The sequence below is a fragment of the Chiloscyllium plagiosum genome, unplaced genomic scaffold, assembly GCF_037043375.1.
Source record: "Chiloscyllium plagiosum isolate Xiang-an unplaced genomic scaffold, Cpla_swu_hap1 HiC_scaffold_10, whole genome shotgun sequence".
Classification (NCBI taxonomy): Eukaryota; Metazoa; Chordata; class Chondrichthyes; order Orectolobiformes; family Hemiscylliidae; genus Chiloscyllium; species Chiloscyllium plagiosum.
The window spans coordinates 100,583,851-100,606,028 of record NW_028270148.1 but is presented as its reverse complement, the minus strand read 5'-3'; the positions used below and the strand labels follow the sequence as shown (position 1 = coordinate 100,606,028).

General features: G+C 45.7%; 1 protein-coding gene across 1 annotated transcript in view; it reads left to right on the top strand.

Moving 5' to 3' along the window:
• Positions 1-1,657: 1,657 nt before the first annotated feature.
• The window catches only part of syne1b (spectrin repeat containing, nuclear envelope 1b), a 629,476-nt gene continuing 608,955 nt past the window's right edge, over positions 1,658-22,178 (top strand). The window contains exon 1 of the mRNA XM_087991586.1: positions 1,658-1,788. Coding sequence (XP_087847712.1) covers positions 1,722-1,788 — 67 coding nt within the window. The 5' untranslated portion in view covers positions 1,658-1,721. The remainder of the gene's footprint in view (positions 1,789-22,178) is intronic.

Genomic DNA, 22,178 nt, shown 5'->3' with positions numbered 1-22,178 from the left:
TGGTCCAGATCCTGTTGTAATCTGAGGTAACCCTCTTCGCTGTCCACTACACCTCCAATTTTGGTGTCATCTGCAAACTTACGAACTGTACCTCTTATGCTCGCATCCAAATCACTTATGTAAATGACAAAAAGTAGAGGACCCAGCACCGATCCTTGTGGCACTCCACTGGTCACAGGCCTCCAGTCTGAAAACAACCCTCCACCACCACCCTCTGTCTTCCACCTATGAGCCAGTTCTGTATCCAAATGGCTAGTTCTCCCTGTATTCCGTGAGACCTAATCTTGCTAATCAGTCCCCCATGGGTAACTTTGTCGAACGCCTTACTGAAATCCATATAGATCACATCTACTGCTCTGCCCTCATCAATCCTCTTTGTTACTTCTTCAAAAAACTCAATCAAGTTTGTGAGACATGATTTCCCACACACAAAGCCATGTTGACTATCCCTAATCAGTCCTTGCCTTTCCAAATATGTGTACATCCTGTCCCTCAGGATTCCCTCCAACAACTTGCCTACCACTGAGGTCAGGCTCACCACTCCATAGTTCCCTGGCTTGCCTTTACCGCCCTTCTTAAACAGTGGCACCACGTTTGCCAACCTCCAGTCTTCCGGCACCTCACCTGTGACTATCGATGATACAAATATCTCAGCAAGAGGCCCAGCAATCACTTCTCTAGCTTCCCACAGAGTTTTCGGGTACATCTGATCAGGTTCTGGGGATTTATCCATCTTTAACCGTTTCAAGACATCCAGCACTTCCTCCTCTGTAATCTGGACATTTTGCAAGATGTCACCATCTATTTCTGGTACTTTTTTTAAAATTTCAAAACATATTCATTAAAAAATATCTTTATACATATATAGTCACAAACGCAGTTCCTTTCTGTACTACAGCATAGCATGTGACTGTTAGCCATGGGAAATGCAGGGTTACAGGGATAGGATGGAGGGAGGTTGAATGCTCTTCCAAGGGATGGTGTAGACTCGATGGGCCGAAGGGCATGCTTCCACACTGGAGGGATTCTGTGATAACAAACAAACACTGGAGTTTGACTCTATCCAAACAAACCAAAAGCATCTCTTACTTGAACCAAACTACTCCTGGCTCAGAGATCTGACACCTTTGTTATTTCAAAAATACACTTTATTCATAAAAAATCTTTGTATACATATATTTGTCACGAATGCATTTCGCTTCTGCCCCATAGCATATGAAGGAAATATATAAACACTGGAGTTTGACTCTATACATTAAAACCAAAGGCATCCCTTACATATACAAGACTATATTGACATGCATGAAGGCACCAGGAGGGTTCGATAACTGAACGGACCCCCGATTAACCTCAGCAGGAAAACTGCAGTGGTATTTCCCCACTGCACCTGGGATCTGATACCTGGTACTGCCTTAATCAGTGCAGTGTGTGTGTGTGTAAGAGGAGGGAGGGGATGTCCTTGCTGCTGATCTGTCAGAGTCGATAATCGGCCAATGTGGATTTCACCCTCTTAAAGAAGGCAAGGATTTACGTTAATACTTGGCGTTTCCTTCCAGAGAGCCGGGGTCATTTGGAAAGCGAGCCTCCTGCAGAAAGGAAGCTCAAGCTCCCTGAGTGTTGCAGGGAGCAGGGCTCTCATTGGGTGTCAGACAGCAGTGAGTGACTCAGCTTCAACACTGCTGCTCTGAGCTGAGCTCAAACAACACACACACAGTCTCAGGATGGCGACAGGGAGACAGTATGGGAGATCCCCCCTAGATATCGCCAACGTGATGCAGAAATTGCAAGGTAGGCTTTGCAAATCTCGCTGCCTTTTTTACTTACAAAAGAAAAGTATTTGTTTGTCGCAGCCATGGGCATCTGCAGCGTCCCACAGTTTGCAAGCCCCGAGGGGCAGGATGGCTGACTGTCACACCATCTTCTCATGACTGCAGCATGTTCGTGCTTATAAGTTGCGTTTTATTTGCATGGTGAAGGCAACTTGTAGCTGAGAATTTGCAACGTTGGCGTGACTGCGGTTGCCTTTGGTACTTTACTGAATCGTGATGGTGGAGACTGCAAATCGAGAGTAAATAAAGGTTTGTGCTTCGGATTTGCCGTGAGTTCTGAGCTTTGTGGAGCGTTAGCTGAAAGCTACAGGTTTGAGTTTCTGATCATAAACATGCCTTGTTAGCACTGATCTTCAGAAACGTTGCTGCAGTGTTAGGAGTCAAGGACACGCGGTACACAGTTGGACGGGAGATATTGACGCCTCACCTTCAACACTGGTTGTTAAGGATGCCAGAGAATAGCTGGACTCTGAAACCTCGATTGCGTTTGAAAGGGCGTCTTTTTTTTCTCTAAAAGTGTTTACTGCCGTTTCCAAGGGACCCAGTTCTGAGTGCACACAAAAGCTGGACACCTGAAATGAAAGCAGAAAGCGCTGGCAATAACTAGCAGATCTGGTAGCCAATGTGCAGAGAGAGAGAGAGAGAGAGAAAACAGTTAACGTTTCAGTTCAATGAGCTTTCATCAGGACTTCTGAGAAACTAAAATAACGCAGAGCAAGGCATGTCTAACAGCGAAGAGTAGTGAGCTGGGTACAGGGTTGTGGCAGGCTGGAAGAATGCACAACAATGGGGATTAGTTTTGCACTGATTTAGGGCTATAATCTAGAAAGCCAGGTAGTAAAGGATGCAACAGGAACCAATTAGATTAGATTTCCTACAGTGCGGAAACAGACCCATCGGCCCAACCAGTCTCCACTGACCCATTTCCCTCAGACTAATGCACCTAGCACTATGGGCAATTTAGCATGGCCAATTCACCCAACCTGCACATCTTTGTGACTGTGGGAGGAAGCCAGAGCACCCGGAGGAAACCCACTCAGATACGGGGAGAATGTGCAAACTGCACACAGAGAGTCGCCCGAGGCTGGAATTGAACCTGGGACCCTGGTGCTGTGAGGCAGCAGTGTTAACCACTGAGGCACCGTGCCACCCATCCCACAATCTTCAGATCGGAAGTCAGACACTGGCCCAACATGCTTGCACGGTTTTATTTGTGGAGTTGTGCATCACCCACATGCACCCCCTCAACTCACAACTGCAGTTTCAGTCAAACACAAGTGAAGGTTATTGCCCAATACCTGTAGAGAATTAAACACTCACACCCAACACACACACACACCCCGAACACACTCACACTTGACACTTACAATGCACATATACATACACCTGACACATACAATGCACATATACTCACACCTGACACATACAATATACAAACACTCACACCTGACACATACAATGCACATATACATACACCTGACACATACGAGGCACGTATACTCACATCCAAGCCATGGTCATGCTCAGTGCACACTCATACCAACACACTGCTAGCAGAGACACCCAAATATCCAATACAAACACTTGCACACAGCACCCTTACACCTGGCCAACATACAGACCCGGTGTGTACATGTGCATGCATCAGCGCACACATGCATTCAGCACATGTGTCATGTGCAGACCATAGGAGCAGCCAATTTCCTTAACCGAGCACTACATGCAGTCTCACTGTTGTTTCTGCTGAAGCCCTTTGCCTCAACCAAAACCAGTGTTTGAACCAAGGAATGTCTAGGCTTAGCCGCCATTCTGTCTGTCGTGTCAGCTTGCCATTATAAAGGATCCAGATGCTACTATGCTTAATTTTCGTTTTAACCGATCAATATTTGATGCTGCACACCATTAATTCTTAATTCTTCCAGACTATAATTAAGCTTCTGCCCTCCTTCGTGTTAATGACACTGGAAAGAAGTGTCACACTCTGAGGGCGGGTGTGTATAATTCAGACCTTGCTCTGCTTTACCAGACAATCTAAAAGGGGAAGCTTTGTAATTACACCATATCTTACACTCCCTTCTCTTCACCTCCTCATTCCGTTATCGCCTGTCTCCTGTTAAAGACCAGGGCTCCTGCTGAGGCAATAATACACTGACAGAATTGCAGCCACAATGCCAACCTTCAGGGAGAGGGGCGCAAGGACACTGAGTGCAGACTATTTGACAACAAGGGGCATCGTCATTGAGCTCCACTTGTTTACCTTCAGCCAGCTTCCATTTTTCACTGAATGTCGCTGATCCTCATTTGCAAATACTGGATAATTTTCTTACCTCCCTCCCTGCAGCCCTGGAGCCCAACCCAGCCTGGGCAGGAATGGCATCATGGCTCATAGCATATTCCCTCTTGAGCTGCCTGGTTTGGTTGATAGCAGAACCAACCCTACAGTGCAGCAGCAGTCCATTTGGCCCATCAATTCCACACTGACCCTCTGAAGAGTATCCCACCATATCCCTGTAACCCTGTATTTCCCATAAGTAATTCATCTAGCTAGCACATCTTTGGACTGTGGGATGAAAGCGGGGCACCCAAAGGAGAGAATGTGCGAACACGTCACAGACAATCACCTGAGGTTGGAAAAAGAACCCAGGTCCCTAGCCACTGTGCCACCCCCAGAAGATTTGCTTTGCGCTACCACAGTTGGGAATGTTAACTCTCTGACCCCTCCCATCTCAGAGCAGAGGATGATTTGGATATAAATCTCACAGTGATGGGAGATGATCTTTTACATTACTTCCTGCCTCTGTCAATGAAAAATGAGTGCGAGCTTAAATCGATCCCCTGACTCCACCTTTCCTGTAGTGCAGAGGTTCAGAGATTACCAGTGCTTGTGATCACTGCCCAGTCCCGTTCAGTTAAAGTTTATTTGAACACAAATCCCCACTCTCTACAGCTTGTTAATTCACATTCTTGAATTCTGAAGATAAAAACAGTTGATGTTTGCAAAAGTGCTGCTATGATTCAATCATTACTCAATATCCATTTTGTCAGTTGCTTGTTCCTTCTTCTTTTGAGATGAGTAGATTTATTATCATAACCCTCTATTTCCTTTTCTCTTATATGCATATCTAATCTCCCCCTTAAAATAACTCAAATTTTTGTGCTTCAGCCTGGTGGCATGGTCCACAATCTCTCTTTGGGTAAAGATGTTTAATCCTGAATTCCCTATCAGGTTTTTTTAATGCATTTTTCATTCACAGGCTGAGGGTGTCACTGGCTAGAACGGCATTTATTGCCCTTCCCTAATTGCCCACAGGGCAGTTAGGAGTCAATCACGTTGCTGTGGGTCTGGAGTCACATGTAGGCCAGACCAGGTTAGGTCTTCCCGAAAGGATATTAGTGAGCCAGAAGGGTTTTTCCCAACAGAGAATTCATGGTCATCTCTTAATCAGACTGTTAATTCCGCATTTTTATTGAATCCTCCAAAGCAGGATTTGAACTCATGTCCCCAAAGCACTACCTGGATCAACAGTGCAGCGATAACACCACTAGGCCATCACCTCCCATCTTTCTTGGTGGCTGCCTCATTCTGAGCTCTTTGGTGAGAGGTTTTCCTGAGCCACAGACAATCCATTCTCAACTAACTGACAGTTCCCTCAGAGGAACTCTTGCCAGTTGGAACTTGGCTCTATGAAACCACGTGATCTTTCCGATTTGTGTAATGTGCCCAGATTGTGGCCATCTGTTCGCCCAGTGTTGAGGATGGACCTAGCCTGCACTGTGGCCAGTGCCTGTCACCAGGCTGTATTCTGAGAGACAAAGAGAGAGAGAGGGGGAGAGCGAGTGTTGCTGAGAGAGACCTTGGAGTGCAGATTCATTGCTCCTTGAAAGTAGATTTGCAGGTAGATAGGATCGTGAAAAAGGCATTTGGTATGCTTTCCTTTATTGGTCAGAGTATTGAGAATAGGAGTCAGGAAGTTATGTTGCGGCTGTACAGGACATTGGTTAGGCCACTGTTGGAATATTGCATGCAGTTCTGGTCTCCTTCCTATCGGAAAGATGTTGTGAAACTTGAAAGGGTTCAGAAAAGATTGACAAGGATGTTGCCAGGGTTGGAGGATTTGAGCTACAGGGAGACATTGAACAGGCTGGGGCTGTTTACTCTGAATTTTCGAAGGCTGAGGGGTGACCTTATAGAGGTTTATAAAATCATGAGGGGTATAGATATGATAAATAGACAAAGTCTATTCCCTGAGCTGAGGGAATCCAGAACTAGAGGGCATAGGTTTAGGGTGAGAGGGAAAGTATATGAAAGAGACCTAAGGGGCAACTTTTTCACGCAGAGGGTGGTGTGTGTATGGAATGAGCTGCCAGAGGAAGTAGTGGAGGCTGGTACAATTACAGCACTTAAAAGGCATTTGGATGGGTATATGAATAGGAAGGGTTTGGAGGGATGTGGGCCAGGTGCTGGCAGGTGGGACTAGATTGGGTTGGGATATCTAGTCGGCATGGATGATTTGGACTGCAGGGTCTGTTTCCATGCTGTACATCTCTATGACTATGACTCTATGGAGATGGAGATTATTAAAAAGTCCTCATCTCTGCATTGAAAGGAGGGGCACCAGAGGAGGAGTTAAAGAGGAATGACAAATGTAGACATTCGGCCTATTGAAGTGTCCAAAGTAATAATGGGAAGTAAGGTTGATTGATCACCACCCCGGGAGATTGAGCAGTCTGAGATTCAAGCGGAGATTAATAATCAAGTGACAGACACTCTGCTTACCCTATTTTCTCTTGCAAAACGAGAGCTGAGGGGTGATTTGTAGCATCACAGAGTAGGTAGAGCACAGAGGGAGGCCATAGAGCCCACCCTGTTCATATTGGCTTCCTGCAGGATCAGCTCAGCTTACCTATTCTGTAGAGGTTTCTTTGGAACTAATGAAAGATTTCGATAGCATGCATCCCAGGTAGAGATCTCTTCTCATTGCAGGCCATCGGTTGAGGCAGCCAACGAGAAAGCCGATAGAGAATTCAGGATAAAACGTCTTTACCAAAACAGTGAGAGAATGTGCAACATGCCACCACGGGAAGCTCAAAAGGGTGTACATTTTTAAGACGAAATTAAATACACATAGAGAATGTGCAAACACCACACGGAAAGTCACCTGAGAGTGGAATTGAACCCTGGTACCTGGTGCTGTGAGGTAGCAGTGCTAACCACTGAGCCACCACGCTGACCCTAATGGCTTGATGCATATGCTGTTCAAAACAATTTCATTAATGATCATCGAATAATAATGACATTATTAATAAATATTTATAAATTGCCCGGTTTCTTGGCCTCCCTGGGCCTGCGCTTGACGTGGGGTGGGGAGTTGGGGGTCAGGAAACATTCCCTGGAACCATCCCACTTCCATATTGGTTTGGCAGAGGTGGGGTATGGGTGGCAAGCAGTGGGTGGGGAGGAGGGGGTGGACGTGGCAATGGGTCACCAATGGGTCACCAAAAGGTCGCTAACGGTCACCTAAGGCCCACCAAGAGCCGATGGGGATTGACCAGTCACCCACCAGGTATCCACAGGCTTCTGTGGCTGGGTTAATTGTTCGAAGGGGACTCCTGACCCGCGCCCAGCAACAGTTGCCATTCACGCTGAAGAGGGGTCTTCTCTCTAACCCCTTCCTAAATACTCCCTCAAACCCCCACCCCCACCCCTCATGGTCTGTCTGCAAAAACTGTTTTTCAATTGAGGTTGAAAAACGTTGGAGATGGGATACCTCCATTTTGGAACCACCCCCCTCTTATTTACCTATGATCACAGTCTGTGCCTCCTTTTGAGGCAGAAATCTCTAATTGGCCATTTAGCTTCGACAGCCCCACCTATCAACCTTTATTAAATGGTGAGCCTGACCTCTGATCAATGATAGGCCAATGCAGTCGTTAGATGTGGGTATCCCTGGCTGACCAGCATTTATTGCCCAACCCTAGTTGCCCTTGAGCAGCTGTTGGTGATCTGCTTCCTGTACCACTGCTGTCCATGTTGTGTATATTGCCTTACAATGCTGTTATGGAAGGATTTCCAAGATCTTGACCCAGTGACATGGAATGAACAACGGTATATTTTCAAGTCAGGATGGTGAGCGACTTGGAGGGGAACTTCTAGGGGGTGGTGTTCAGATGTATCTGCTGCTCTTGTCCTTCTAGATGTAAGTGATAATGGGTTTAGAATGTGCTGTCTAAGGGTCTTTGGTGATTTTCTGCAGTACATCTTGTACGCATTGATGCAATTTCATGTCAGAAGTAGAGGGAGTGGGTGCTTGTGGATGTGGTGCCAGTCAAGCGGGCTACTTTGCCCTGGATAGTATCAACTGCCTGAATGTTGCTGAGGCTACCCTGATCCAGGGGGTATTCCATCACACTCCTGACTTGTGCCTTGTCGGTGGTGAACAAGCTCCAGGGAGTCAGGAGGTGAGTTACTCGCTACAGGATTCCTAGCCTCTGACCTGCTGTGCTTGCCATTTATTTTAGATGGTGAGTCCAGTTCGGTTTCTGGTCAGTGGGTGACCCCCTGGATGTTGATGGTGGGGGATTCAGTGAAAGTAACACCATTGAATATCAAGATGCAATGATTAGATTCTCTTGCTGGAGATAGTCATTGCGTGGCACTTGCATGGCATTAATAATGCTTGCCACTGTCAGCCCAAATCTGGATCTTATCCGAGTCTTATTATATTTGGGCATGGAACTGCGTCAGTATCTGAGGAATTGTGAATGATGTTGAACATTGTGCAATCATCAGCAAACATCTCTAATTTGGATGTTATGATGGAGAAAGGTCATTGATAGAGCAGCTGAAGATAGTTGTGCCCTGGGCACTGCCCTGAGGCCCAGGTTCAACCTCTACCTGTTCCAGAGGTGTGTAGTAACATTTCTGAGCAAGTAAACTTGACATTATAGACCTCCAGGAGCTCCTGCAGAGGTGTACTGGAGCTGAGATGACTGACCTCCAACAACCACGACCATCTTCCTATGTGCCAGATATGACTCCAAACAGGGGAGAGTTTGCCCTCTGATACCCGTCGATCCAGTTTTTCCAGGGCTTCATGATGCCACACTTGGTCAAAGGCAGCCTTGATGTTGAGGGCTGTCGTTCTCACCTCTCCTCAGGAATTCCACTCTTTTGTCCCTGTTTGAACCAAGGCTGTAATGAGGTCAGGAGCTGAGTGGTCCTGGCGGAACCCAAACTGGGCCTCACTGAGCAGATTATTGCTGCTTGATAGCACTGTTGATGACACCTTTCATCACTTTACTGATGATTGAGAGTGGACTAATGGGGCATTAAATGGCTGGGTTGGATTTGTCCTGCTTTTCGTGTACATATCTGGGCAGTTTTCCATAATATATATTATCCCAGTGAGTAGTTTGATTTTCCCACCATTCACAATTGGAGGTGGCAGAACTGCAGAACTTAACTCTAATTTGTTGGTTCTGGGAATGCTTAGCTCTGTCTATCACTTAGTTTATGCTGTTAGCACACAAGTAGTCCTTTGTTGTATATCCACTAATTGACACCTCATCTTCAGGCGTGCCCAGTTCTGTTCCTGGCATGTTGTCCTGCTGTCTCCAGGTTAAACTCCTGGTTTGATGATAATGGTAGAGTAAGGAACACAAGGTCGCAGATTGTGCTGGAGTACGATTCTGTTGCAGCTGATAGCTCACGGTGCCTCATGGTCACTTAGTCTTGAGTTACTAGATCTATTTGAGGTCTCTTCCACTTAGCACGGCGATAACGCAATGTGAAAATGGGATTTTGACGATGCAGTTTTAACTCTGACCGATACCGATATAGTCACCTATGGCCAGCAGATTGGTGGGGATGAGGTCTCTTACATTTTTGCCTCTCATCACTTCCCTCACCACCTACCTCAGAGCCACTCTAGCAGCTACATCCTTTAGGACCTGCTCAGTCAGTAGTGGTACTGCTGAGCCTTCCTTGGTGATAGACATGGAAGTCTCCCATCCAGAGTATATTCCACACCCTTGCCACCTTCAGTGCCTCCTCCAAATGATATTCATCACTCCATCAGTTGAGGGGGATGTGGTACATGGTAATCAGCAGGAGGTTTCCTAGTTTAGTGTTTAATCAGATTCGATGAGACTTCTTGGAGTTCAAAGTCGCTGTTGAGGACTCCCAGGTAACTCCTTCCTGACTGTAAAGCATCATGCTGCCATCTTTGTCCCACCAGTGGGACAGAAGACTGATTTTGTTAGATTATTGATTCCAGATTTTATTGAATTCGAATTCCATTTGCCCTGGTGGGATTTGAACACAGGTCCCCAGGACATAACCTCGGTATTTTGGATGACTAGTCTGGCGACAATGACGCCCCAAAGCCCAACCCTGTGTCAATATTGAGTGACTGTTTCACACACAGTGCAGGCCTCTGACCCATATTTGAACCTGATGTCAGAGTTCAGAAGCCGACAGAGAAAACCTTCCCCAGGAACAGCAGTATGGGTTTGTAGATGGTTGGAAAAACAGAAAGCAGAGCGTGTGAGGAAATGCAGCTGTTGTTTACTTTGGCACAGCTCCTGGCATTCCCAAGGGATTTTTCTTGATCTCTGGAGATATAAGTGATGTATCAGACATGGGAAGATCCTAGTTGGCAGAGTTTGGGGCCTTCCATAGGGAAGATAGGAGAGAGATGGAAGAGGCACGACATTAGTTCAGCTAGGATATCAGTGCCTGGTTGTAACTCCGAATGCTCGTGTGAGATCTAAATATCAATAGCTGTGCTCACTAAAGCAGAGGCTAGCAGCTAGTTAACAGAAGTGTTTAAAATTCTGAGAGGTTTGGAAAATTAAACTAGTGGCAGATCTTTTTTTCCATTGGACCACTGGCATAGCATATGAACATTTAACCCTAACACATGTCCCATCACCTATTAAGGTCATGACTCGTTGATGGATCTATAATGAGGGGCACAGACTGTGGTATGTCGCTATTTGAATGGAAGGATGAGATCAGATCCTTAGACAGCACCTTCCAAACCCACGACCACTTCCATCTAGAAGGACAAGGGCAGTAGGTACTTGGGAACACCTCCACCTGCAAGTACCCCTCCAAGCCACTCACCACCCTGACTTGGAAATATACCGCCATTCCTTCACAGTCATTGGATCAAAATCCTGGAATTCCTTCCCCAACGGCGTTGTGGGTCAACCCACAGCAGGTGGACTGCAGCAGTTCAAGAAGGCAGCTCACCACCACCTTCTCAAGGGGCAACTAGGGATGGGCAATAAATGCTGGGCCCAGCCAGTGAAGCTCAAGTCCCACAAAGGAATAAAAAAAAGTAGATCATCTTTGAGCAGCCACCATTGTAAAAGCAACATCACCGCACAGAATCCCACAGTTTCAGAATAACCTACTGCTTAGAAGTCCAACTGGAGAGTTTCAGTGAGATTTATAAACAGCAGATTTCTGGTCGACTGACTGAAAGGAGTTAGTGAGCAAGCAGATAAAAAAGGGTGCAATGAATTTGATGTATTTGTTATTCAGAAACATTGACCTGGTTGCCACGAGGTGGCCTTGTGAGTATTAGGATCTGTACACTAAGGATGAAGACTTGGTTTTATTGGCAACATTGGGGCTAGGATTTGCGCCGGTCTAAAAGTTCTTGAGCTCCCACCCTGCCTTATGAATCAGTTTTGTCCAGGTGAAAAGGTGCACTGCAGCCTCCTCAAAGTGACTGGGTATGTCCTGAGATAATGAACAAACTGCAATTGAAGTCTGTGGCACATTTCTCTAATTAACACCCCACCTCCCCATTCTATTGTTCCCATCCAGGAATTCAGTTATAATCTATGGGATCTTGAAAGTTTCTTTATTCTTCTGGGACCAAACCAAGGGTATGCCACAGCTCTCAGGAATTCACTTTGATTTTCCACAGCATTGGCGGCATGGTGGCACAGTGGTTAGCACTGTTGCCTCACAGCGCCAGAGACCCAGGTTCAATACCTGCCTCGGGCAACCATCTGTGCGGAGTTTGCATATTCTTACCGTGTCTGCGTGGGTCTGCTCCGGTTTCCTCCCACAGTCCAAAAATGTGCGGGTTAGGTGAATTGGCCATGCTAAATTGCCCCTAGTGTTGGGTGAAATGTAGGGGACTGGGTCTGGGTGGGTTGCGCTTCGGCGGGTCGGTGTGGACTTGTTGGGCCGAAGGGCCTGTTTCCACACTGTAAGTAATCTAATAAAATATGCATCCCTGCTCTTCTCTAAGGAATGAAATTTCTTGAGGTCCTTCCACTGACATCCAGCTAAGCTGTCCTTCTAGCACCTCACCATCATGGACATCCATCAAGCAGGAGTCTCACTGCACTCTTGGTTAGTGCCCTTAAACCAGAACAAAAATCCTGGTATCTGAAAGCTCTCTGCTCCTGGTCACCTTATGGCAGCTTTCTCTCTTTCAGCTCCCTGGTGCCAATTGCCTGCCTCTGTGAAAACATTCAGAGAGATAAATCCAAAATAAAAGGCCTTCTCCCTGCATAACCTATTGCAATAGAAACTTGGCAAAGCTTGGATGTTATAGATAGAGATCCAAACCAATTGTCTTATCTTAAAACATGCCTTTGATTCAAAGGCTAACAAATAATTTAAACTTCTTATGGAGATAGCTATAGACATCCTATCTCTAAGATAGAGAGAACAAGCTCAAAGTTAGCAACTTTGACACTTCCACCTCTGACATCTTTAAATGGACCAGAAATTGAACTTCTTTTAGGTTATCCGCATCTCAACCCAGTGGCTTCCATTTAAAAATTGCAATAGCCAAAATTAAATTTATATTCTGATAACAAATGACACATGAAATTAGACATTTCACAGTAGAGATCACTTAAGTGATGGGGGAAGTAAAACAGCCAGTTTATACACAGTAGGTTCCAACAAGTAACAATGTAAATCAGTTCCTGGGGATATAGATTGAGATTGAGGGCGCGGCTTTGGTTGCATGAATGGAGAACTTCCTGCCCTTCAGTAGATTGCAGTATTGTACCTTACACATCAATTTCACCAGTCAGTGCATTCTCTATTTCAGTATTTCAGTTGAAAGCCACCTGTGATAATGAGGCACTCCCTCAGTACTGCTTGGGCACAGCAGCCAAGACGGAATGTCCATGCCCATGGAGTTGACTCACAAATAAGTGTATTCCCCGCTGAGCCAATGCTGATACTGAAGCTTTCCTTCCATTGTGAGGATACCATATACCAACTGAATCAGCAGAGTCACAGAAGGACTGGGATTGGGTTCAAATCCATGAAATTGTATCGAGGATGTAGAAACAGAAGTCAGCCATTTTGCCCTTTGAGTGGCCCTCACCGTTCAATAAGGGCATGGTTGATCTGATTGTGTTCTCACCTCTTTTCTGTCGGTACCCTGTGACCTTTGACATCCTCCTCCCATGTCCGTAAACAATCTATCACTCAGCCTTGACTAAATTTAAAGAGCCAACCTCCACTACCTTCTGGGGAGAAGAATTGCCACACTCGTAACAACTCTCCGAGGGAACAAAAATCCTCCCCATTATAAAATAAAACAAAGAACTGCTGGAAATACGAAACAAAGAATAGAAATTGAGGGAGAAACGCAGCAGGTCTGGCAGCCTCTGTGGAGGGACAAAGTGAGGACTGCAGATGCTGGAGAGTCAGAGTTGAAAAGTGTGGCGCTGGGAAAGCACAGCAGGTCAGGCAGCATCCAAGGAGCAGGAGAATTGATGTTTCAGGCATAAACCCTTCATCAGGGAACATCTCTAGGAAACATGCACCAAACAACCCCATCGCCCTCGGCCACAGGGTGGTGGGGTTATTTAGTACATGTTTCCCCCTCCCACTCCCCCAAGGTCATGCAAGTCCTCGGCGTCCAATGCCAAATCCAAGCCGCCCGTCAACTGGAGGAAGAACGCCTCATATTCTGCCTCGGGATCCGCCAACCACACGGCATCCACATCGTCTTCACCAGTTTTCAAATCTCTCCCTGATTCCTGATGAATTCCTGATGAAGGGCTTTTGCCTGAAACGTCGATTTTCCTGCTCCTCGGATGCTGCCTGACCTGCTGTCCTTTCCCAGCACTGCTCTAACCTTGACATTCAGTACCGAGACCTATCGTGATATCTGAATATGCTGTAACTAAAGTATAATAATGATGCTCCTTCTATTACGTCTCTATTGCTTATTGTGTGTTTTTACACTGATTTTAGGGACTGTGTTAATATTTTTATGTAGATATTTTGAGGGATGTTGATGTCTCGAAGCTTCGCTTGATCAGAGTTTATTGCAATTTGGCAAACCTTTTGATTATCTGGAATATTAGATCAACGGGCACACTGCTGGTCTTATAGGTGCCGGTTAATAAAAATGTTTGCTGTAACATCATCTGATCATCCACCCTAGGCAACCCTGTCAAGACCATATATATTTCAATAGGACCACCTCCTATCTTTCTTCCTAATAGCTGTGAGTCAAATCTTTGCTGGATTGTAAATGTTACTTTTAGCTATAGGCATGGCCCTGTATGGGTATGTTAGAAGGAAAATTAGCTAAATTTATGATAATTGGCCTCTTGTCCTTGGTCTGTGGTGGGAGCAGTGGGATACTTGAGCAAATCTAAATGGATTACTAAACAAAGCCTGGCTATTTAAACCAATTAGGCATGGATGACAGGGCAAATTTAACGTGTGACATTCAGAACTTAAATCCGACACACAGATTTAAAACTGTGACTGCTATAAAGTACAGTGTGACAGATCCTGTGAGCAGACCTTTAATTATGTAGGTAGTTAGACAGGCAAACAACATGGGAGTCTGTTCAATGTTACACCCATCCATTGAAATAGACTGAAAGCTGGACAGTGACTGTTACAACTGTGTGATCCTGTCCTTTCAATGCTCCTTTACAGAACACAATAGCAGCGACACCAGCCCATATTTAAGGTCCACAGGCTCATCTTAGGACCCTTTCGGCACCCAAATCCAGAATGCGGACACACACGGTGGGCACCGGTTTCGAAAACAATGCCACTGTCCACTTGAAGATGTTCTAGAGAATCCCCTTCCCCCTCAATTCATGACCACAACAGTGAATGAGCTTTGCAAGGGATTGTCTCAGATAGACAGTGACAGAGCCCGAAGGCTACGCGGTGATCAGTGTACAGTGCTGGATTCTGTCAGGAACATTGGCATTCCTCTTTGGGTTCAATGCAAGATTGGGAACCCGGAGTTACAAAATCTTAATAAAAAAGCCACCGTGATAGCGGACTCTCAGTGTGGGGGTGAGGGGTGGGGAAGACTGCTAAAGGATGTCCTGCGGCCATAGACATCTGTTACCTTTGCTGGATTGTAAATGTTACTTTTAGCTATAGGCATGGCCCTGTATGGGTATGTTGGAAGGAAAATTAGCTAAATTTATGATAATTGGCCTCTTGTCCTTGGCCCTTTATGAGGATGGGGTTTTTTTCTTTATTCGTACATGGGACGAGGGCGTCGCTGGCTAGGCCATGTTTTAGTGCCCATCCCTAATTACCCAGAGGGCAGTTAAGAGCCAATCACATTGCTGTGGGTCTGGAGTCACATGTAGGCCCGACCAGGTAAGGATGGCAGTTTCCTTCCCTAAATGACATTTGGGTTTTTCCAACAATTGACAGTGGATTCATGGTCATTATTAGACTCTTAATTCCAGATTTTCCTTTGATTGAATTCAAATTCCACCATCTGCTGGAACATTAACTGGGTCTCTGGATTAACAGTCCAGCAATAGTACTACTAGGCCACTGCCTCCACTTCAGATGGAACTGGCTAGCTCCGTTCTCACAAGGCCTTTGCACCTCCATAGTCAATCCCAAAGATCCCATTGGCGTCACCCATTTTTCTTTGGGATGTTATCGAGTGTATTTACATACCTGCTGCTGCTGTGGGGCAGTTGGGGGCTGTCTCCAGCAGGATTGTGTGAGGGGGACTGGGAAACTGAGGGAACCTCCCCTCCCACCTTGAGTCTTAAGGAAATGGCTTTGATTCAGATTCTTGTCCGTCATGAACTGCGGCTCTCTAGAGCCATCACTTAGTTAATCCCATGCCCCGGCACACCAGAATTTACTGGATGATGAGCCAATTAATGGGCTTACAGGATGACTCAATGACTGTGTCAATCCTTAAAGCCCATTAGAAGCAGGGAATGGGACATTTACTTCACGAAAACTCCAAAAAGGAATGGCCAAGTGAGTGTTTTCAAACAGATTGCTCCACAATAAGTTGTTTTCTCCTGCCTTTTCCTTTTAGTCATGTGATGTGACTGGCCAGACCAGCATTCATTGCCCACCCCAAGAGGGCAGTTAGGAGTCAACCACATTGCTGTGGGTCTGGAGTCACATGGAGATGAGAAAAGGATTTCTCAATTCATAGTCATCAATTCATAGTCATCAGTAGACACTTAGTTCCAGATCTGCCCAGTTCCCAGTGGTTAGCACTTCTGCTTCACACTGTCAGGGACATGGGTTCAATTCCAGCCTCGGGTGACTGTCTGTGTTGAATTTGTGTGTCTGCGTGGGTTTCCGCTGGGTACTCCAATTTCCTCCCACAATCCAAAGATATGCAGGTTAGGTGGATTGGCCATGCTGGTTGCCCGTAGTGTTCAGGGATAAGCAGCTTAGGTGGGCTAGCTGCCATGGGAAATGCAGGATTACAGGGATAGGCTAAAGGGGATGCTGTTCGCAGGGGCTGAATGGCCTGCTTTCAAGCTGTAGGGAGTCTATCTCTATGATTCTTTCTTAATGGAATCCACATTCCACAGTTCTTCCATGGTAGTGTTATGATCCTAGATTCCCAGAGATTTCTGGATTACTGGTCCAGTGACAATGCCACTAGGTCATTGCCTCCCTTGTGCACACTTCCACTGACCATCCCATTTGGCTGTTAACTATCAGAGGCCAATTTCTTGCTAATGATAGGAACACACTCAAAGAATGCATTTTACTGATGTGTCTGGGTGAATTTAGTGCACCCTATGGGGATGAGTGTGTGTGAGAGAATCAATTGTATTCCAGCCCATCTCCCACCTGTGCTCCCTGTCAACATAGATGCTTGATGGATTAGAGTAGATTCCCTACAGTATGGAAACAGGCCCTTCGGCCCAACAAGCTCATACCCACCCTCCGAAGAGTAACCTACCCAGACCCATTCCCCTATTCTATGTTAGCCCCTGACTAATGCACCTAACACTATGGGCAATTTAGCATGGCCAATTCACCTGACCTGCACATCTCTGGATTGTGGGAGGAAACCGGAGCACCCGGAGGAAACCCATGCAGACACGGGGAGAATGTGCAAACTCCACACAGACAGTGGTCTGAGGCTGGAATCGAACTTGGGTCCCTGGTGCTGTGAGGCAGCAGTGTTAACCACTGAGCCACCATAGAAAACAAATTCCATTTGTATAGCACCTTTAATTTTCTGGGCATGTCCTGAAGTACTTCACAGCCACCTGTGAAGCCTGTTGTTGTCTACGAAAACGTGGCCACCATTTTGTGCACAGCAACCTCCCACAGAATGTAAAAATGGCCATATATAATCTGCCATGAGTGATGTCAGTTGAGGGGATAAACGTTGGCCAGGTTACTGGGATAGCATTCCTGCTGTTCTCTGAGATAGTGCCGTGTGATATTTTACTGTTGCAGACAGAGGCTTCAGACAAACACCTCAGCTGAAAGACAGGCAGCTCTGACAGTGCAGCACTCCCCCAGTCCTGCACTGGGAGTGTCAGACTGCTTCACGTCTCTGGAGCAGAACTTTCAAACCACGTCCATCTGACTCAGAGGTGAGAGTGTTCGCTCTGCCTATTGGAAGTAGTTTCTGTGCTAGTTCTCTGCTGCTGAGAGCAGACGAGGTGATGGCACCTGCTCGGACGTTGTTCATGTACATGTACGGCTAATGGGCTGCTGTCTGTGCCAGTCTCATAATTGCGAAAGTGAGGACCGCAGATGCTGGACATTAGAGTCGAGAGAGTGTTGCTGGAAAAGCACAGCAGGTTGGGCAGCATCCGAGGAGCAGGAAAATTGACGTTTCGGGCAAAAGCCCTTCAGGATTCCTGCATGACCTGCTGTGCTTTACCAGCACCACACTCTCGATGCCAGTCTCATATGCAAGGCGTCAGACTATCCTTCCCTGAAGGGAAGATGTGTAACAGCTGACAGAGGCTATCAAAGGGCCGGGTGTTGCTATGTAAGGGCAGAATGGTGTTGTCAACCTTGCATTTCCTTTCACCCCCTCAGTTTGGTTGGGATTTGCAGCTGCACTGAGTGGGTGACACGGTTTTGGGGTGTCATTCTGGAAGGGATGCGGACAACAGCCTTCCTGGCCTTTTGTAAAAGATTCGAGGTTCTGGCGCTGAGCTGCCTCGCAATCCGGGGGCTGCACCTCTCCAAAAAAAGGCACGGCTGAGGAAAGGGAAACGGCGAGCCGGAAATGAAATTGGTAGCAGCCAGCTGGGGCAGAAGCCTGCTGGTCTCTGCAGGAAAGGCTCAGAAGAGGCTGTTTGTGTGCAGGCTGAGTACAGACCAGGCTCCCTGCCCTTTTGACACAGCATGGAACTCTGAGCTTCCATGTCAGATGTTAAAGCACAACTCTCAAGTCTGTCTTCGAACCAAGCTACCAAGAAGCGCACACCAATACTGGGCACTGTTCTTTGGCCTCAGGGGCCAATACTTTGGCTACAGCTGAATACATCAACTCAGAGAGCTGGAAGGCCATTAGCAATTTAACTTCACAGCTTATCTGGAGTTAGAATGATACCTACAGAGAATCCCTACAGTCTGGAAACAGGCGATTCAGCCCAACAAGTCCACACTGACCCTCTGAAGAGTAACCCATCCAGATCCATTCCCCTATTCTATTACTCTACATTTACCTCTGACTAATGCACCTAACCTACACATCCCTGAACACTATGAACAGTTTAGCATGGCCAATTCACCTGACCTGCACATCTTTGCATTGTGGGAGGAAACCGGAGCGCCCGGAGGAAACCCACGCAGACACAGGGAGAACATGCAAACTCCAGACAGACAGTCGCCTGAGGCTGGAATCAAACCTGGGTCCCTAGCGCTGCGAGGTAGCAGTGCTAACCACTTTAGGTGAGAAGATTCCCAAACCCTAGTAGGTTTCTGCGAGTAGGAAAGAACTTGCATTTATATGGCACCTTTCAAATCCTCAGGAGTTCTCTCACACTTTACTGCTGATGCAAACACTTCTGCATTAAGTATTCTCAAAAGGAGTCTCATAGAAACCTATCCAACTCTAACATTAGCTGTTGCATTTCCTCCAGTATAACAATGACTACATTTATTTTTTAAAAAGTACCTAATTGGCAGTAAACTATTTAGAGGTGTCCAGCGTTTGTGGAAAGTGCTATACAAATGCAAGTCTTTTTTCACATGAAGTGAATCACACAGTGTGGTGCTGTCACTGTGAGAGCTGCCAGGTCCCTTTAAGTGGAGATTGCTGTTTTTATCCTGACCATTCTCCCAGAACTGGATTGTTAATTGCTATGCTCTTTGACTTAGCGACTGGAAAGTTAGTCAGTCAGGAATTTGCATTCACAAGACAGGAATTAACCCCCTGTTGCTCCAGAGGTGAAGGCCATAATGTCCTGCACACCTTATTTCATAGAATTGTAGAATCCCTACAGTATGGAAACAGACCATTTGGCCCATCGAGTCCACACAGACACTCCGAAGAGCATCCCACCCAGACCCATCCCGCCACCCTATCACTATAACCTGCATATCCCTGGACACTATGGGCAATTTAGCAAGGGCAATCTACGTAACATGTACATCTTTGGACTGTGGCTGTTTAAGGACTCTGAATTTCTTTATTCTGTAATATAATTTCTCTATCATCAATGTCTAACGAATCTCGATTTATTTTTGCTCGTCTCCTTTTTCCATAATTGTCCAAACTGTTATACTCTGTTTTCCTTTACGCTGAGTTTACCCTCAAATTCGATTTACTCGGTCTTTATCGATCTCTGTCACACATGGAGGGTATTTGAAACTCTTTCAATCCTCAGGCTTATGGCTTCCCTTGGTAATATAATTCACAACCTCTTTCTCAGGGAAGTGTAGGTTATGGCTTTTTAAAAGGTTTACAATTTGTCACTTCTCATCTAATTTCTTAATCTATTTTAGGCAACTCACCTCTGATACCCATGTAGTTGGTAATACTGAAGTTGAAGACCCTGTTTTCAGGCATACATACAATACTCCCAAACTCAATGTGACATTCTAACATGTTATGATTGCTGTTTCCCAGAGGACCTCTTATCAATAGAATACAAATTTACCCTTTTTCACAACACAAGTAGCCTGCTCACTGGCTGCTTCTGCAGTGTATTGTTCTAGAAAGTGTGGTGTGGATTCTGAAAACATGTCCTCCAGATTACCTTTGTCAATTAGATTTGACCAGTCCACAGGAAGATTAAAGTCTCACATGATTACTGCATTGCCTTTGTTAAAAGCTGCTTTTAATTCTTATTTAATAGTCTGTCCAACAGTGCAGTTCTTGTCAGGGAGCTTATAAACTTCTCCCACTGACATTTTCTGACCCTTGTGATTCATTATATTCCCCCACATTAATCCTTCTGAAACAAGATCACTTACAGAAGTAAACACTGATCAAAGAACATAATGGAAAATTGTGACGCTGCAAGTTTTTAAATGATGTTTGGATTTGGGAGTTGCACTTAAATGGGATTGCAGGCAAACCTTATGCACGTGTCATAAAACCGCACAGTGGAGATTCTGTGACCACTTGGGGACACGCAGGTCAAGAGGCAGACTTTCTTTTGGCTCTCTAGTGGGATGTACAGAAACAGAAGTTCATGAGGTCGGTGGTTCATTTGAGAGCAGGGCCCACAGACACACAGGAGATTCAGCAAGACTTGAGTACAGGAGTTGGGAGGTCACGTTGCGGCTGTACAGGACATTGGTTAGGCCACTTTGGGAATATTGCGTCTCCCTGCTACAGGAAGGATGTTGTGAAACTTGAAAGGTTTACAAGGATGTTGCTGGGGTTGGAGGGTTTGAAGTACAGGGAGAGGCTGGGGCTGTTTTCCCTGGAGCATCGGAGCGTGAGGGGTGACCTCATAGAGGTTTATAAAATCATGAGGGGCTTAGATAGACCGAATAGCCAAGGTCTTTTCTCAGGGTAGGGGAGTCCAAAAATAGAGGGCATTGGTTTGAGGTGAGAGGGGAAGATATTAAAGGGACCAAAGGGGCAACTTTTTCACACACAGGTGCGTGTGTGGAATGAGCTGCCAGAGGAAATGATGGAGGCTGGTGCAATTCCAACATTTAAAAGGTATCTGGATGGGTATGTGAATTGGACAGGTTTAGAGGAATATGGGCCAAATACTGGCAAATGTGACTAGATTAATTTAGGATATCTGGTCAGCATGGATAAGTTGGATAGAAGGGTCTGTTTCCATACTGTACAACTCCATGACTCTAGCTTGTCCCACTTGGAAAAATGCACCGAGTCTTGAGCTCCACTATTCCTGGGCTCATCACAAGAGAAAGTGATTTAGTTAATGTACTATAGTCCTCCAATTTACCTTTCTGAAGGATTCAGGTTAACAGAAAACACTGATCAGTTTCCTATACCGAATAAGAAAAAATATAAATAAATAATAGTCAGCAAAACTATGAATTACCAACATATAACTCCAATGGATGAAACTCTTAATGCGTTATTAAAACTCTTACATGCATATATTAAATTTACACAGCCCATCAAAAAAGTTGGTATTATTGCTGGAGGGAAACACGCTGGGGAAACACAGTTCAATAGCACCAGTCCACAGAATTTGATGAGATGTTCCTTTAGTTCCTGAGAACTTTTCTTCTCCTTTCTGCTTTCTGGATCTTTTCACTTTGTTAGCAGGAGGTGAGGGCAGTTGGTACACTGATTGTAAAGCCTTTGAGTTACTGCTTAAAGACAACAGCTTATAGCAACTGTTGACAGAAGATAACTTACTTTCTTAAGGTTTTAGTACTTTCACTGCAGAGAGATAGAAACGCAGAACCTAGTTTTCAACCGTCTGGAGCTTCTGACCTTATATCGTAAACTACCAAACTCTTCAGCTGCCCAGGAACCAATCAGAGAGTTGTTGTCAAGTGATGACTTCCAGTATTCACAACAGGTACAGACCAATCAGCCAACTGCTGCTGGACAGAATCTTTATTATAGGAACATGGGGAGTTAGCAACAGGCATAGGCCATCAGCCTCCTGAGCCTGTTCCAACATTCAAAT